At 36.9% G+C, this 16,032-nt stretch overlaps 1 protein-coding gene across 1 annotated transcript in view; it reads right to left on the reverse strand.

The window, feature by feature from the left end:
• The window catches only part of RPS6KA5 (ribosomal protein S6 kinase, 90kDa, polypeptide 5), an 87,407-nt gene that overhangs the window by 50,773 nt on the left and 20,602 nt on the right, over positions 1 to 16,032 (reverse strand). Inside the window, exon 4 of the mRNA XM_010003750.1 lies at positions 4,801 to 4,872. Coding sequence (XP_010002052.1) covers positions 4,801 to 4,872 — 72 coding nt within the window. The remainder of the gene's footprint in view (positions 1 to 4,800; positions 4,873 to 16,032) is intronic.

Below are 16,032 nucleotides of genomic sequence, written 5' to 3' on the forward strand. Positions count from 1 at the left end.
AATAGAGGACTAAAATCCTAGAGGATGAGAATAGAGCTTAGAATCACAGAAAGAATATACTCAGTAGAACACCAGCAAATCAGACGTCAAATAAACAATATTTTGCTCCCAGAGTGACAAACACATTATTAACAGCTTTATTAAGAGTGGCATACTTTCATGTATTTTTTTTTTAACTGATACAGTGTGCTACTTATTTCTTCAATGAGGAAGTTTATTCTCTTGGTAGCTTCTTAATGCAACATAAAAGGATCCAACTCAGATTAAAAGGTTACAAGTCAGATTTTTGTTTCCTTGCCTTTTCCTGCGAGACTCAGGTAAAAACAGGTATGTGTCTATTATGATATTCTTTTAACACCAAAGAACAAAACATACCAACCATGCTTCTAATTGAGTGTACGAGAACAAAACAGACAAAGGAATGCAAGAAAAAAAGAAATGCAAACTAAAGAAAATAATAATTAGTAAGAAATTATGCCAAGCCATACCATAAAGAAAATGTTATCACAAAAAATCACTTTCATTGGAGAAACATCAGTACACAAGGATGCAATTTCTAATAATCTTCATTATTTTGTCTCTAAAAAAATTTACAGATGAAGATTTAAGTAAATATTCAGTGCTGTTACCTGAAAAAACCCACCCACGTCTATACAAAACTACAGCAATTACATGTACTTAAGCAAGATATAATTTAATTTGGTGTATTTTGAGTATCTTCTATAGCTATTCCAGTTGCTTCATAGCAGGTTATATTTAAAATATGGTAATCAGTTAATAGTATATACAGTCATCACTTAATATGACTGAGGCTCCATTATATTCTGCCTCATAGTACTACAGATCATTTAAGAATCAGTTTGAAAACATTTTACATGCTGTATAACTCCACAACAAAGAATTTTAAAACAGTTTTTATTTAGCATTAGCTATATTACAGTCATATCAGTAATATCTAAAAGCTCAGTCCAGGATAAGGCATTCACTGTCAGAGTAAAGATAGCTCTTGCCTAAAAATACACAGTAACATGTAAACAGAAGCCATCAGATGCCCTGTTCCTCATTTTTCCTTAAATTACTCCCAAAAAAAGCAGCAGGGTCCCTTAATAATAGTATCCTTTCTGTCTCTGTCAATCAATTTGTCCAAGATGGCCTCAACACTCAGCCCCAACTTCAACTTCACAGAATGTACTAGTGTAAAAGAACAGAGAAGTTCTCATGATTGTCAAAAAAACCCAACACCCCAATACAAAAAAATTCAGCTCTCTATCATCCTGTCCAGAATTTGGGGCAAGTCACCAAATGCGATACAAGGTCTGTTTGGGGAGGCCTTCCCCGTAGACCCCAATATAAAACAAAGGAGGGGAAAAGCAAAAGAAAAAAAAAAAAAACAACACCGCACACACTTGAAAATACTTGAAATACATTTGAAATTTCTGAAATAATGAAATTATCACTTATTTTCTGGCTGAGAGGTAAAAGACATTCAGTAAGCACTGGCAACTCGCAGCTTAGCCAACAGCCAGTAACTATTTAGATTGCCAAAAGATTGTATCTATGCTGAAGAAAATATCCTCCTTATTCTAATAGAATAAAAAGTACAGAACAAGATAATTCAGACTCTTATCAATACAGAAGGCATGCAAGTATCTTTAGAACTTTTTCCTCATTTTCTGAGAGCAAGCCTTAGGACAACAACTGAAATGTTGAATAGTAGTTTTATACAAGAGAGTACAGGTTCTAAATGAGGCCTCACTAGTAGACAGTATCATTTAAGACATGTCTGAAATAAGAGCCTGTTATTCCATGTATTTCTGGCTTCTGTTATAGTGATCATAGACAGTTTTCTTTATGATTCTCCTCATTCTCTCAAGTAAATATATATTCTAGTACAAAGAACTGGAAAGTCAGAGTAGTCATACTCACTCCTCCAACCTCAACTCAAGAGCAAGAACAAGAAGATGCAGGCCTACACAGCACCCCATAACTCATGGCACAACGAACAACATCTTGTAGCAAACTTTGCATGCAAACAGGTTTTTGTTATGTTACGAAGTTCTTGAAAAATCATCTCTCTGCTATAGAAGATGCGGGCAAAAAAAGCAAGGTACATTGCAAGGAAAAACATACAGCCAGTAAGATAGCTAAAAAAACTGCATGTACAATCCCAGGCAGCAGCAGCAGATACTGCAAATTCTATGGCATTCAAGTTGGTTTTCCATACTTCAGGTGGCATGCTTGCACAATGATTCCTGTTATCAGCAAGGTAGTTCAAGAAATTCCTAGGAACTCTTGTTTTTACAAAAGTTTTTGTTATTGAACTACCAGCACCAGAGACACTTCGTACAAGTTCATTGCAGTTCTGTAACGTAACAATACTCATAAAATACTCATAAAAGTTTATATCACAACAGAACATTCTGGGATCATTTTAGCCAAGTGGCCAATATCTTGCTTCCGTTTCTGTTCTGCTTTGTTGAGTCAATGAAAATGACACTGAAACTCTTCTGACTATAATAATTAGAAATACATGGAAAGTGAAGATCATACTTAGAGCTGCATCAATATTTTGTTGAAAGTTAGTTACAGAAGAAATGCCTTAACACAGGTATATCCTACTGTGAACTAGCGTTCTTTCAGAAACCTCTTGCAAGAACAAGATGGGATTTTTGCTTATTGCAATCTCCAAAATGTTTCTCAACCTAGGAAATTAAACATCCTCAGGAAGAAGACATAGAAAGGTTACAGAATCTCGACTACTAGAGACTTTAAAGAACAAATTATTGTGAGGGATGATGTAGACATAACTGACTGCATCTTGGGCCGAGCAATAATTGAACCTCTTTGAGTCCATTCCAGTCCTGTTTTCAGTGATTCCATGTTACTGAAAACTCTGACAATTCACAGATTGTCACTTCCCCAAAAGCAAGCAGAACTTGCTTCATTCTGATCAGGTAATTTGCACTTAATGCTCTTAATGATTAAAGCTATACATTTAAAAAGTGCAGCTACCATTTCCTCAGGGGGAAAAAAAAAAAAATACTCTTCCTATGAATGCCATTCCAGGATACTGAATGTGTCCTTGTATTCCTAAAGTTTGCAGTAATCTTTTAGTCAGTTCTTGAAATAGTTTGAAGCCTACTAAGACAGATGTTTCTGGAGCAAGGTGACTACTAGAGCAGGATGAAGACAGGCATCCTACCTCAGCTTTTTTTCTTCATACATACACAACCCCACTGTCAATCCACTCAAGTAGTCCTTTTAAAAAAAGCAGTCAGTCAAATATTACCCTGTAAACCTGACATAATAGAACAGCTTGGCACTATGAGTCTAAGGACTATCTGCTATGACTAAGAGACCATCACAGACCAAGAGAAATGCGGCTGATCTGTTCATGAAGGGAGGACAAGGAAAGTAGCAATGACTGACAGACAGCAGTTTAACAGCAGCAAAACAGGTATTTCAGAGGTACTGCCTAAAGACAGTAGGAGGAGGTCAGGCTACTACCAGTCTGAACTTGAAGACTGGCACTTATGAAACCATCATAACTTTGTATTCCAAATGCAATAGTTTCAATAGTAAGGTCATCTCAGACTAATGGCAGTGGTAAGGAAAAAGGAAAACAAATCAGGTGTGGGACTGGTTTTCATATGCACACACACATACATGTGTATAAATTCAGCTAATGTTTCCAGCAGCAGTAGAGAAATACATCCTCACATAAATGCATAATTATAAGTAATTTCATTTTTGTCAAACCCACTCAGACCAACACTGACCACTTCAGAACAGCATAGCTACTTCTACTTATGAATATGCAACATATCTATGAATATCAAACCTTCCTTGCCTCTACCACCAACTATTGAAATTTAACTGCAAGGGTTGAGTGCTGAAGCCTGGTAAATTCAAATTAAAAAATACTTACTTCAAAACCAGGAAAATACACTCTCAGGTGATTGAACAGTCTAATGAATTTATGAAAGAATCTGTGTGACACCTAAATGTGAAAAAAACAACTTTGCTCTTTTAAGTGATGTAGCAGCTTGTGCAATTATAGCCTCACTGCTAGACATTAATGGCTGATAACAGCCAAAATTTAGTAATGTAACTAACTTAACCTTAATGATAGTCCACTTTCATGATTAACCCAATCTACTCAACACTTCACCTGATGTTAATATCAAACACAAAAATGCAAAACAACACAAAGAACACTTCTGGTCTGTGTACATGTCTCTGTGTGTGTCCCTTTAACAAAGGGGAAACAAAGCTTTTTTGCTGGTTGTAGTCACCAATCCTACAACATCCTAGAAGTCTTCGACGTTGTGCTGAAATCCATAATATGACAGTGAACTCTTTCCATCTTAAAAATTACTAAGATTTTAATAGGATGGAAAAAGACTAGCAGAGCCAATGACCACTCTAAAACATAAAGAGCAGAGCATCCTATTCAATAATGTATTAAAATTAGTGGTTTTTTCCATTATCAAGATCATGCCTTAACTTAGATCAAATTTTTTTCCACAAACTGTATAAAATCACCACAAATCCCAAGTATTTTTTTTCTCCTTTTTTCTTTTAAAGTGCATCTTCAAAAGTTTTATAAGTCACAAGGTCTGACTACCAATTTTGCCCTAGATTTGTGAGGAAAAAAGGTGAAGAAAATTAATGCTATGCAATACAGAAGTGATATCTCTTCCTAAAGAACGTTCTAATTACCAAAACTTCAGCTAGAAAACAAATCATACTTAAGAGCAATGCTTCCAACTTTCAGCTGAGAAAAACAGTGCATCTTACCGCCTGTTCCAAGGACTTTTAGGAGTTCAAAGTTTTCAATGCCAACTTTCTCTGCATGGCCTGTCAAATTTGCTGAAGGGAAAAAAAAAACACACCATATCAGATACATAGTACACTGAAACATGATTATGACTTACTCCTACAGATTCAGTAAAAACAAGTTAGCAGATGAATGAAACAGGTAGTGCTAAAAGGACATACAAGTTGCAAACTGTATTCTTTTAACTGGAAAAACAAAGGAGAGCAATTTTCTTGCTGCCACCTGTGTTCCTGAACGTGTAAAAAACATAGAATAATAATTTAAACCAATCTAGCTTGTATATACCTTCTTTCATCCTATCACTGGGCACCACTAAAAGGAGTCTAGTTCTACCTTGTCTGTAATCTCTAATCACACAGACAGCAATCAGGTCACCCCTTAGCCCTAGCACTGTGAATACTGTCATGTTCTTGGATTATTAGGTGCTTGGGGCGATACATGCAGAGCTCCTATCATGCATTTAACATGAATTACTAAACCTATAAAGACCCTTCACCACTACCAAGTAGGGAAGACTGAGTCTGCAGAGCCAGTAAGTCTGGAAATATCTAAGCTGCTAAAGTCAGTTCATTTGTTGGGGAGTTTGGGAGAAGAGGGTTCTACATTTATACAAATCTATTATTTGGGAGGCTGTTGGGGAAGCAAAGAGCCCTATTTAACAAAGGAATTGTTGTGGGTTGGTTTGTCGTTGGTTTGTTGTTTTTTTTTATTTTATAAGCTGCTAATAGAAAGCCTTAAGCAGTTTCCATTTTTTTCCTTCTTTCATTCCTATCAGAATATTATCCATCCATTTGCATCAGTATGACTGTGGGCCATTCAGCAAAGTTGAAATAAGCCATGCTAAAACCAGTAAGGCAAAAAAGTTACTAAGTTTAACTGTTCTTAACCAAGGTCAGTTCCCTGATCCACTTTAAGGAGCAGCTGCATGAACAGTTTCACTAGCACAGCTAAGGGTGCAGCACCAAGCAGCAGAAGCTGCATAAACCAGCATAGCTGCTAAAGAATGCCTCTCAAAGAGCAACTTCAAGCCAAACTGTATGTTTGAAAGCTAGTAAAAAAATGCTTAGGAAAGCATTCAGTAGCAGTACTACAGATTTCAAGAACAAAAATCTCTTAATCAAAAGAGGAAAACTCTTTGATAGCTCTTTGATAGGAGATGCTGAAATTAACTCACTGCATTCAACCGAAGTACATGCCAATTATGCTTGCAAATCTTAGGCAATCTACAACTTACCCTAATGCTACATGTTAAAAACCAAAACACACAGCACAGTGAAATTATTGTTAAAGAATTATCAGTTTTGTGATCAGTTCCATTTTAAAAATGTGTACGAGGCAAGACAGTAACACACCGTTAATAAATCAATGAGGCAATATGCACCACGATTTGAACTGAAGCTTACTGTACTATTTTCACTGCAAGCACAACAAACACTGTTGCTAGTGCTACATCACAGTCATTGCTGAAGTCAGCAGGAGGAAGATGCAGTCATGTGTCAAGAAAGGAGTAACAGCAGGTAAGGCAAATCTAGACTGAGTTAGTGTCTATATAATTACAGTATGTCATCTCACAGTCAGAAAGCAGTCTGAGGCAACTTAGTATTACATACTACTCTTCTTAACAAGTACTGAGAATGCTACTCAACATATACAGTTTCAAAACAGTGTATTTCCTGCTCGGGAAAGCCAGAGTCAGGGACTACCCTAAAGAGACTATGGCCAGAGTGTCCACAGTTTTAATGAAGAACTGAATATCACTGAAGAGATTCAGGATATAGAACTTCCCTGGATACTAGTTAAATACTAAACTCAATGGGAAGAAATTTTTCACTGAGAAATACACTAGTTTGGATCTTCCATTGCGGAGTACTCCACAAAGGTTGTACCATCTCACATCCTTTAAGAGCTGTCAGCAGAAAGCTTTTCAATTAAACACTGTTTGCACTGTTAAGCAAAACGGTCATCTAACCCTGCCATATTCTTGAAACTGAATAGAAAGACAGAGATGGGAACACAGAAATCCTGCATCTCCAATAACATAGTGGAGATTTGTAGTGCTGGCTATAGTCCTAAAGAGAGATAAAGCCATAAACTCAATCCATTAATCTAAACTGTACCATAAACTCAATTTAACTTGTATTACACATTCAGTAACATCAGTAAAACCTTTCCCACTTTCATGAGGTTACACAATAAAAAGCTGAGTTACCTAGTTTGAATTATTATGTACTTATTTCAATGTGAGCTATAATTTTGCACTATTCACTTAATCCTGTTTTTACTTCCATTTAGGATGTTTAATTATCTTATCCTAAAAAAAAAAAAAAAAAAAAAAAAAAGTCTTGAAGGTTATTGTAATATTATTTTTATAGTGAAAGGGGAAAACCACATCACAAATAAGCATATAATCACTACCAAGTAAGTCCCACCTCAGGTTTTTTTTTTCACATTATACTGAGAAAAAAATTACCTCATCTAGTGGGATGGCTAAAAGGTGCTGCATATACAGAAGTACAACAGGACACTTAAGACATACAAACTCTCACATAATTACTCCCTATAAAGCATGAAGTAAAATTATCCTTATTAAAAATAAATAAATAAACAATAAAAATAACAAATCTGTAAAGCTGCAGGAAAAGATTAGCAGCTCCCAGAAAGTGCTTTCACCAGTGTTGCCACAGCTGGCAATGGCTTGCTCCAACATCCTTAGTTGCTGCACTCAGTTGATCTCTGAAGTCATATAGCTAGGAAAAGCAAGCTGAAGAGCTTGTGTCTGAGCCACATTCTTTCCAATGACACTGTTAGAGCAGTTCTTTGTCCCCCCCAAAAATCAGTCATTCTATTCACCAGCCGCTCCGAAGAACCTAAATGACCACTGCTGGAGGACCTTTCACAACGAACACTTTCCGCAATTACAAGACAACTGCTCCAAATCTGAGAGGCTTTAAAGAATACTACTGCTACCACAGACAGAACAGTGGAAGGATTCTCCCATCTCACCAGACATCACCATGCTAGAACTGGTATCAGAATCTGACACAACAACTGCCTGTGCAACCTGCATGAAGCCAACATATATGTCATCAGTGCAACATAATGTACACTCAAGCATCTAATAAGTGTTACTATTCTAGCAAAAAGTACCACATTTCAGTGTGTCCAAGCACATCTTTCAAAACAGCAGCTTTGGGAAAGCTCTTAATACACAAATCAAGCAAAAGGAAAGCAATTTTGGAACCAGAAAATGTAGTTCTCCCTGGCCTTTTTCTTCAAGTCTTGTTGATACATCAACTGAAGAGTACCAAGGAAGAGAACTAAGCTTGGACAGAAAGAAAGTACTGCCCAAGTCAACAGGATTAGAGTTTCTCCACAAATTACCTAAAGCTATACATGACACAGCAGGATAAAGGATGGCAGCACATCCTGAAAAAAAGAAGTTGACAGGATCTTCTAGGAGACAAGCTAACTGCTTAGGTGCACAATTAGGAAAAGCTGCCATTTTCTGATTTTCTACTGTAGCCCACAGTAATCAGCATTGAACTAGTAATGGTAAGGAGGAGAGCATGCAGCTGAGGGCAACAGCTAGATAAAACAGATCAATCCAAAAACAAAGACTAAAGAGAAAAGTCAAAACATAATGGCACCCATAAAAATGAAGAGGAAAGATTGGTACTCGTCACAATTATCACCTCTGACAGGAAAAAGCAAGCAAAGATGTAGAAATAGTGCCACTGCAAACAAATCTCCACATGCAAGGACATGAAAATCAGGCCAACATGTTGTTCTCAGACCCCTGAAATTAGGACAGCCTGTTTAGAGCCTGTTTAAGTGTAGGAACCAGAGAAAAGTATTTTTGCTTGATGAAAGATCTCCAGATGACATAAGAGACCTGGTAGTCACCTGCACTACAACTCTGAGATGACCAAGTGTGAACTAATAACTGTTTAAGCTGGTACTGCACAAATTACTGTTTGCTTTATTTGTACTTTTATGATCTTAAGAAACAATATTTCAACAGTGGCTGTTTTCAAGCTAAAATGTGCTGTCTCCTCGTTTCTGGACTCCATTGCGTATAGGTTTTAAAGCAGATGGGCAAAGAAACTAGAGAGTCCTTTACTGAACTAGATTAGATCAAGCAACCTTCAAATACGAACTCTGCCTGAAAGCTTGCTATTCTTTACAACATGAGACCAGCTCTGTTGTTTTATTGAGCAGAACAATGAACCTCAGACAATTTAAAGCAGAATACAGAAACCAAGAAGGAAAACAGGAGAGAAGACACTAATATTTCAAACTATTAGGTGTCAAATACCTGGTAAATTAATCAACTTGTTTCTAACCTGTTACTTTAGAGAATGGTCCATTGCCACCCACCTAACAGATCTACTTTTTTAAGTGACAGGAACAAAGAGCAGATGCTGTTTTCCAAGTTATAGGAACTTGATATTATCCTTCACTGAGAGCAAAGAGTGAGTGTTTTTCCTTCAAAATAACCAAAACTAGCACATTCCTTTCTGGAAAAACAAAACAAAAGCAAAACACAAAGCCACCACATAACAGAAAATACACAACTATTCCTTCTTAGGCAATGAAGAAAAAGCATCTGGGATGTTATACTGTTTTTCTGCTATATATATAATAATTACTCTTCTTTTGTAACAGTGAAGGGAAGTTAAAAGTATTCCACAGTCCTTGAAATCCGACAGACCATCACAAACTAGTAATTGTCAGGTCACTCAATATGAGCACCATTTAATCAAGACAGGGAACTATCTTATAAACTTAAAATGGAATTTTAAAAGCTTACCATCTCAAGGACTAAATGCATTTTTCTTAGGCTAAAGAAGAAATTAGAGCAAAAAATAAAAACCATACACACAGTTCTGAACTCACATCAAGGAAGAGAAAATGCAATTCATGTTACTCTGAACTCTAGGATCACAACTAAGATAACTAGAGTGACAGCTGTTCATTCTCTATAATAATAGAAGAGACAGAATTAAGGATAAGACCATATGAACATTTTTTCATGTCTAGATCTTACAAAGTTGCTCATCCCCTTCTAGAAGGCCTGGAAGCCAAAACTTTGGACAGTCAAAGGTGACAAAGATGTCTGAAGTAGTAGCTAAGTGGAATACAGCACATGGAAATTTAGACGCATGAAAGGCTGTGTGGAACATGACAGGAAACAATCATTACCATTATGAAAACAGATTGGAGCTATGAAAGACTATCTCACCAAAGTTATCATTTGTACACGAAAAGTTGAAATAAAGATAAAAGTGTGGATGTTTGAGATTAATGATCCAGATCCCCAATAGTCTGATTGGAAAGTGCTCTTGATAAGATCCATTTGCATTCATCAGCAGTAGCCCTTTTGCTATTACAGAGATTATTTTGCTATGAAGTTTGTCATTATTGGGATATGAATCATTATGAGGTCACCAAGACTCAACCTAGAAACACCTCCATGGTTAGCTAGAAGCTTGATGTGCAGTAACACCATACATGGCATAATAGTCAAAGAAACTCAAAACGTAATTAGGCAAGATGCTAATGAATAAAGTTGTTATAGGTAATCTAATACTGAACAGAGTTCAAACAGATCAAAATAACAGGTATCTGAAGACTGTGCATACCTTTTCAAATGAAATTATATCTAAGTACAAGATATGAATCAACTTTGGTTTTCTCAATCATCAGAAATCAGTACAGCACTTCAAAAACAATACTTTATTCAAACACAGGCACTTTGAACACTCTTAAAAGATTTTGATGGAAGGTATTTACATATTAGCTTATGCAGACATTAACTGGGAAACATAAGAAGTATCTTCAGAATCACCCTCTCTCAAGTAAAGCTTTTGTAACCACTTGTCAAAGCTAGCATAAAACATATACGGATTAAAAAAGAGACTAGGAACCAGTCACAATAGATTGCAATACAAAACACAAAAACAAATACAGTGAATGTGTATAATGCAAGTCCTTCATGAACCAGGTCATCTGCTTATCTATGGAATAAGTCAGAAGCAAAGAAAATTTTGGAGAGCTTACAACTCATCATTAAGATTGTATAATGGTTTAAAAAAAGAGAAAAAAAGTTTACCAAAACATGTCAAATTATGCCAAGCAATGAAGGGTATCAAACAAAAACTTCTATATGAAGAATTTAGCTGCAAATCACACCCTCAGATCCCCAGACTCTCTCATTAGCTCAAGCAACTTTGGAAAGTGTTTTCTGAACCCCTTCCTGAAAAACCTTTTAACACGCATTGAAGTGGTATATAAATTTCCTAACGCTTTTGTGGAATCCAGCAGGAGCTTTTCAAACATCATATTCAGAATACGCTGGAACAAAGCTAAACAGCAGGCTGACAATGAAGACTGCAACTACTAGTTCTACATTATATTAGACATTTAATAGAGTATCACTGAATCAATGAGAGCAAAATGAGCAAAAGGCACCAGGCCCTTCTTGTTAAATTCCAAAGCCTGGGGAAAAAATGGAAAAAGAAAATTAAAAAGTCATTCTTCTCCTTCATAATCAAAGCTTATCATAATCAAAGCTATTTGATGATAAAAAGCAATTAATTCCTATGCTACAAAACATTTTTTTTAAGTATTGCTTCTGTAAAGTGTAAAATCCAGAGATTCAAGTTTTGATTAAGGATGAATCTTAAACTTATTCTCTTAAAACATTCTTTATACTTCTCAGAGCAATATAAGAACACATTTTAGTACACAAAAGAGAAAAGCTTTGTAATATTCATCTGTCTCCTGATAACTAAACAATTTACAAAATTAGTACAGACAAATGAAAAGCCTGTCTTACAGAAAAGATAATTATAAATTTTTGCTAAACTTTCTAAGAACATTTCCTTTTAAAAATAATAAATAGACTACTGTTGAGATGCCAGATAGAGCTCCACAGCAAAGGTTGAATACCCAAATGTATGATTCATGACGCTTTTTAGCCAGAGAACTTATCACAATGCCTTCCGAGGTAATATGAACCTTACAGTTTACAAATAAACCCACTCTAAATTCTCATTCAAGAAGGGATAACTAAAACTTGCAATATTAAAACTTTAAAATAGTCCATGTATTTTTTTGTGTTTTATAGTTTCGTACTGAATTATAAGTTGGACTATTCAACTCAAGTAAAGTTCCAGGTTTTTCTGTCTTTGGAGCCCCGCAGCCCATTGCCATGTTGACTTTTGGGCTACACATGCCTTTTTGCATGTCACCTGTTACTATCAGACAAACCTCGAGATAAAGCAAATTGTTTATCCCAAAGCTTGTGACAGCATTCAAATGAATCCAGTATCCTCCTCAAAACAGACCTCCCAGAAGGAAAAGAACAAACAACATCTGTACTGCCTATCACCCATACATTCACGGAGTGTATCACAAATACCCTGCAAGACCCCAATTTTGCTAACCTCTGCCTCTCACTGGGCAAAACAGGGAGTGCACATGCATGCAGCAAGATGGGCAACATTCTATCTAGCCACACACACTGAAGATTCAGGGTCCTTGATCCTTTTTTCATTTTCTTCCCAAAAACAAGAGCTACAACAGAAGTCAACAGAATGTAGGTGGGGGCAGTATCGCTGATAACAGTTCTACATCCCTCTTAGTTTCCTACATCACAAGTCTTTTGCACACATCCTTCCCTACCACACTTTTTTTTTTCTCTAATAGGCTTTTACATTTGCCATCATTCAGTTCCACAGCATTACCAGAAAAACGTGTATTCTTTTTTCACTGTAAATAATACATAACTTTTTAGATCTCCAGAAAGCTTAGAAGTTACGTTGTGAGGTTAGCCTTTAAAAAATAAAACCTTTGCCTTTACCAGATTCCAAAAACCAATGCTGCAGAAATTTTGGGGTTTGATTTTCACTGGAGAGCTTCAGTGACAATCAGAGACACTTCCTACTATTTTATCATTAGCATATTTTTTCTTCTGCTTCGTGAAAAGAGAAGGTGATACCACTTTCGCCAAAAACTCATTTCCTTCCCAAATTGAGAAAAGTAAGACAGTGAATATTCTGAAGTTGCTGAATTGTGAAGTTTCTATCGAGGAAAAAAATATTTGCATGATAGGAGAACAACAAAAACAAAACAAAACAAAACAAAAAGACAAAAATTACTAAAGATATTATTTACCAAAATGTGTTATAAAAGTCACTGCTGTGCCCGATCTGCAACATAACCAACTGCAGGAACAATCATTGAATCATACGCAGGCCTACACCTTGCCCAGCAGTAAGGGGACATTCTGATTCCTTGCATTATTAAAATATGTATATCTTTGCATTATTAAAATATATCTATATATACACATACAGAGCAGTGCCCAGCATTTGTAACACAGCAAATCACATGGCATCTCACAGAGGTACTCAAGCGTTACGCACCACAGTTCCTTCTCTATCACAGACCCAATCTACATGCCTATGAAGTGATGTTTTTTCAGCAATTGATTTTTGGTCATGCAACTCAGGAGTTTCAGGGCTCTAAGAATACGGGATATAGAGCAGAAATTAAAGTTGACACTCCATATCAAAGCCAACACTGTAATTTCAAAGTCAAAGTTTAAAAGAAGTCAAACCAGGGTATGACAGGGTTAACAATCAACTGGGAGCTGTGTAGAAATAGCACTGCATGTGCTCTAACTGTGCATTTTCATACGCCGCAATACTTGCTTGAAGGTAATAACAATCATGTTTCTTTCTTGAAGATACTCGTTTCACCTTGAATTCAAATTTTACAGTATGTTCACTTATTCACTCGACCATAATCAACACCTGTCTCTAACTTGTTCAATATTTTAGAGTAATTCCAAGACTGAAGTAATTGTAAATGCAAAGTATAACTGTGGGTTCACCTGCATTTAGTTCATTTGAATATAACATTCTTTGTATTTAGAGTTTGTTATCAAAAGGTTCAAGCAACAACTTCCACAATATGAAAATGAGACACTCCCTTCTCAAAGAAGCCACTATTTCTACCACAATAGTACATTCTTTCAAAGCACTGTAGAGACTGACCTCTTTTTCATCCGCCAACTGACAGCTACTTTCAATATGTAATTCTAAATCATACAATTAGTCACAGAAATAACAACATCAAAGAAAGAACAGAGAGGAGGGGAACACTTGGAATCTAAACAAATTGCGCATTAAAAGGATATTCATGGTATACAACCTCAGTATTTAGGAACAACAAAAATCCTTTGGCTCCATTTCTAATTCTTGCATAACCCCACACCCTCTTTCCCAAAATGAAGCAAAAGCAAATAATTGTGCTGCACACAAACTGTGGTGGGTTGACCCCAGCCAGCAGCTAGGGACCCACAGAGCCTGACCCAGTATAAATAAAAACGTAAGAAAAATATCCAAAGTATCCTATAGATTTATATATTTCTCTATCAACAGAAGCTGACTGCAATTTTTCTCCCCAAATTATCTGCATTTGTGTGCATTGTGTAGAGACAAGTTCTGAAACAGTACCTTGCTACATCTTGCATGGGGATGACACTATTGACACCTTCAGGAGCAGGAGTCTCCCAGGAGTACAAAGGCAGCTCCCTTCTCCACCCTAATGCTCCAGAAATTGACAAGCCATTGCTAGAAAGCATTTTTCCGAAAGCAGAGTTTTCAAAATACTTAATAAGGAGATGAAATTTAGAAGGGGAGAAGCAACCAATTCCTAGTAAGCTGAATTGCCAAAGCTTAAAAATACATAAGCTTGAGAATGTTTAAATCGAAAGCAAGTATTGGTATTTCCTGAATCTATAAAGCTCCAAGATCAGCATCAAAACAAAAAATGCTTATTAAGCTACATTAGACCGATTTGTCTAGTTTATGTGAATGTGTTTATTCCTTAAATCTTTAGATAGCTATCCCACGGGGATATGTGGTGTCTCAACTTTTATAAAAGAAATCTAGACACAGCAAAGTAAAAATATACTAAATAAATATGTTCCACTTCCTTTCCCCTTGCCCCTTTTTCCTCTACACACTGAAATATAGCAACACCCAACAAGACAAGTATGTCTTCCAGCAGGTCTTTTGCTTCTTGAAAGAAGGAAACTACAGTCCCTTTGGTTTCTGCGTAGCTATCAGGAAGAGTCTTTTTTTTTTCGTCTTTTTTTTTTTTTTTTTTTTTTTAAAGCTGCAGTGATAGCTGCGTTCCGCTGGGGCACCTCTACTGAGCCCCTAGACTCGAGGGACGTGGGGGGACAAAAGGCTAGACCAGACCGGAGACCCAGAACCATCACCTGCCCTTCCCACCCATCGGCCCATTAGGGAACGTCAATTACATTAACCCAGGGGACGAGTCTCTCAAACTTTCGCAATTAACAGCATCATATACTTTTACCTCATCGTGAAGAAGACGAGAGAAAAGAAACTAAGAACATGGGCTAATAGCACCTTCATTTCTAATAAACACAGAGAATAAAAATCTTGCTTATGTTTTAAAAGCAGATCTAAAGGAACAGCACAATCCCGATTTACTCCAGTACTCGAGTTGCTTGCAAACTTCCGCGAAGCACAGAGTCCCTATTAAAATAAATAAAGATTTTACCCAACAACCTACGACAGATAATTTCTGCTGTATCTCAAAAAGTAATATGTATTTCACGTGTTGAACTACTTCTCCGGAGGGTCTTCAAGTAACTCCTGAGCTACAAGATTCGTACAGAGCAAAGCCAGAAGGCTCTGCGGTTACATGTTGGCTTATTCCCCACCCCACAATTCCGGCATTTCACAGTGGTCAGAGAAAAGCTGTCATACAAAACATCATTTCACTGTCACAAACTGTCACCTCCCCCCCCCATTTCGATACTGACATAGCCATAAATGTAAAATACTGAATTTGAGTTAGAAACAATAAAAATTAAAACCGGCTAAACCTTATCTCCAGCCCCCTATCTCCTTCAAATCCGTCCAACACCCCTGGGGAAGTGGGACGGTGCGCCAAATACGCAGCACAAGTCCAACCGACACACTTTTCTCCAGAAATAAAAGGGAATCTCCCCACACCCTCATTTCACACACTCCCGCCCGTTCCTTTCACCTTACCCTCTTTTCGCCCCTCACCGAGATCTCCCTCCTGCTCCCGAACAACTCTCGGGATCCCCGCTCCCCGCACTTGCTCCCCAGTCCCCGGGCCCC

This window comes from Chaetura pelagica, unplaced genomic scaffold (genome assembly GCF_000747805.2).
Source record: "Chaetura pelagica isolate M959 unplaced genomic scaffold, ChaPel_1.0 scaffold48, whole genome shotgun sequence".
NCBI lineage: Eukaryota > Metazoa > Chordata > Aves > Apodiformes > Apodidae > Chaetura > Chaetura pelagica.